This window comes from Habropoda laboriosa, unplaced genomic scaffold, assembly GCF_001263275.1.
Source record: "Habropoda laboriosa isolate 0110345459 unplaced genomic scaffold, ASM126327v1 scaffold134, whole genome shotgun sequence".
NCBI lineage: Eukaryota > Metazoa > Arthropoda > Insecta > Hymenoptera > Apidae > Habropoda > Habropoda laboriosa.
This window is the reverse complement of record NW_017100266.1, coordinates 828,896-831,401: the sequence shown is the minus strand read 5'-3', so window position 1 is coordinate 831,401 and position 2,506 is coordinate 828,896. Positions and strand designations below refer to the sequence as shown.

Genomic DNA, 2,506 nt, shown 5'->3' with positions numbered 1-2,506 from the left:
AAAGGATAGGAGAGAAAATCGATAAAAACAATTCCAAGTCGCTCGAAAGCCGAGAAATAGTCATTTCCGTTAGAACAAGTAGGTATGTGCATATGCATACGTTACATGAATAATTATCGACAGAATATTTAACAATTGTCCATTTGTCGAAAATTATAAGCACCCAATGATCATGTACATATTCAATTTTTTCATTAACTTTAGAAGTGTATACTGGATGGAAACGATCGAGTAATAACATCTTATTACGCTTGTCGATTTTATTCGAACAGCGTTCAAAAGAAAAAAAGAACAAAAAGAAAAGATATTTTTCTTATTAAAAGTTTGGACAATTTTTCTCCGTTTTCGCTTTAATCGTTCATATAAGCGTACATATCGCGTACACAAGTGTATCGGTGCGCCATTATTTACTTTTTAATATCGCGTTTTCCCTTAACATATCGCTGTAACGGCACAAAAATCATACCAGTCGCAAAAATAAATATTTTATTGCGTTACTGAAACGCGTCTACGAAAACAAAAATCAAACTACCGCTACTACTACTGCTACTAACGCACACACACGTACACGCACACGCACACAGAGAATAGCTTCAAACGAATTGTATTAGTTGCACAAAATGCTCTGGAATATTGCGGCACGATACGGTACGCCGCGCGCGCAAACATTATATATAAATGTATACGTGTATAGACATATTTTACAAATGGAAATATGGAAGATGAAATAAATTGCAAAACAGCTAAATAATATTCTAATTGTACTGCTCATGTTTCAAGTATATTCAGCGTTGTTCCACATTTTACGATAAAAACGAATTGCACTTTGGCGCGGAAAATAAAACAAAGGGCAAATATAAGTTTAGGAAGAAATCGTGGTGACGTTAGAATTTGTATCCGAATTACAACCATTGTCTATTCCTTGGGGTAAATACTTGAAATACTGCAAGTAAATCTCACAGAGTTCTTCTTTTGTAAATACCGCACTGTCGTGCAAATATGAAGTACGCTGTTTTAAAAACTCGAATACCGAATAAAACAACATCGGATCCTCGGTTGCTTTCGCCGCTTCCAAAAATTTTCTGCCGGATACTTGGTTCACCATCCCGACCGATCGAACATAACTAAAACGATCAAAAGAGGAAGAATACATTGGCAAGAGTCAACGAAATACATAAATCGATTACCAGATAATATACATTATGCACTATTCAGCGTCTATATTATTGCGCATATAACAACAATGGTTCTTTACCTCAAGGCTGATAAAATATGCCCCTTCGACAAAAGAACTTCGATTATCTCTTCATGAGCGTTTCCCAATCGTTTCAGCATATCCAACGCAAGCTGAAGAGCAGCTGGATACAGATTTTCTAAAGAGAGTAGCAGACATGCCAGAGGTTTTGAATCGGCAACTACATGATATTGCAGCAATTGATGAAGTTGGTAGTATGCTTTACGTTGAACCAACGTTGTAATAACGAATTCTTGTAAATAATGTTGCACAGATATTCCATGTTCTACCAACGATCTGAAACGAATAGAATGCTACCAGATAAAATCAGATTTAACTTGAAAATTAAGTCTTTAAAACCCTTTCGTTACTAAAGGTGACTATAATATTTATCCACCACTGACAGCTAACGCAGTTATAAAACTATTATAAAACAATTTTCTTAATTTCATTATTCTGATATGTATTTCTTTATAATTCGTTATAATACTAATTTCAAATCACTTGAATAAAGGTCAATAATTTCCATAATTTCCTACGATAAAACAGCAGACGTTACGCTCTGTTTGCGGCAAAGTGGTGCAGTTGACTTGCGGCTCAACTGTCCCGTACAGCGACAGCATACTGCCTGTCGGCCAACACCACCGTAACGAAAGGGTTCAAGGCAAATATATACCTAATATATTCGAGAAGAACCCATACGATCATTTTCGGTTCGATCGTATTCTCAGGAAACTTCGGCAATATATAGGTATACATGTCACTTTGACCGATCAACAATTTATGCTTGTAATTTTCTACTGTGGTAGTGGTACTGCTACTGCTGCTACTGCTGCTGCTGCTTACGTTTTTTACATTGTTTTGCACCGAGGTGCCTATCTGTAAAAATCAGCGCATCGATTAACCTAACCGAAAAACAACGAAAAAGTATAATCATCATACACGCTCGTCATACCTGATTTTGGATTTCGCTTTCCAGGTACTTTCTATACACTGAATTCAACTTGTCGAATATAACTGGCATATCTACTAGACTATAAGGTAGGTACATCATAAAATCTTGCAACACTCGTATCAAAATATGCTTCGCGTTTGCCCGCTGCATTAAAAATTCAACCAGTAGCACTTTATCCGTGAACAGTTTCACCAAAGTTTCCAGCTTTAATTCGATATACCTGTATATACGTAATATGATTCGTTGGTTCGGGAAATCGTTAAATGTATCGACTGATGGCGTTCTACGATCGACTTTAAGATGACCGGAACGGGGAG

The 2,506-nt window shown here is 36.5% G+C and overlaps 1 protein-coding gene across 1 annotated transcript in view; it reads right to left on the bottom strand.

The window, feature by feature from the left end:
- Positions 1–343: 343 nt before the first annotated feature.
- LOC108573276 (uncharacterized protein C18orf8) overlaps positions 344–2,506 on the bottom strand; it is a 4,025-nt gene continuing 1,862 nt past the window's right edge. The window contains exons 8-11 of the mRNA XM_017935673.1: positions 2,190–2,409; positions 1,911–2,113; positions 1,256–1,531; positions 344–1,124 (exon numbers count right to left, since the gene is read on the bottom strand). Coding sequence (XP_017791162.1) covers positions 863–1,124; positions 1,256–1,531; positions 1,911–2,113; positions 2,190–2,409 — 961 coding nt within the window. The 3' untranslated portion in view covers positions 344–862. The remainder of the gene's footprint in view (positions 1,125–1,255; positions 1,532–1,910; positions 2,114–2,189; positions 2,410–2,506) is intronic.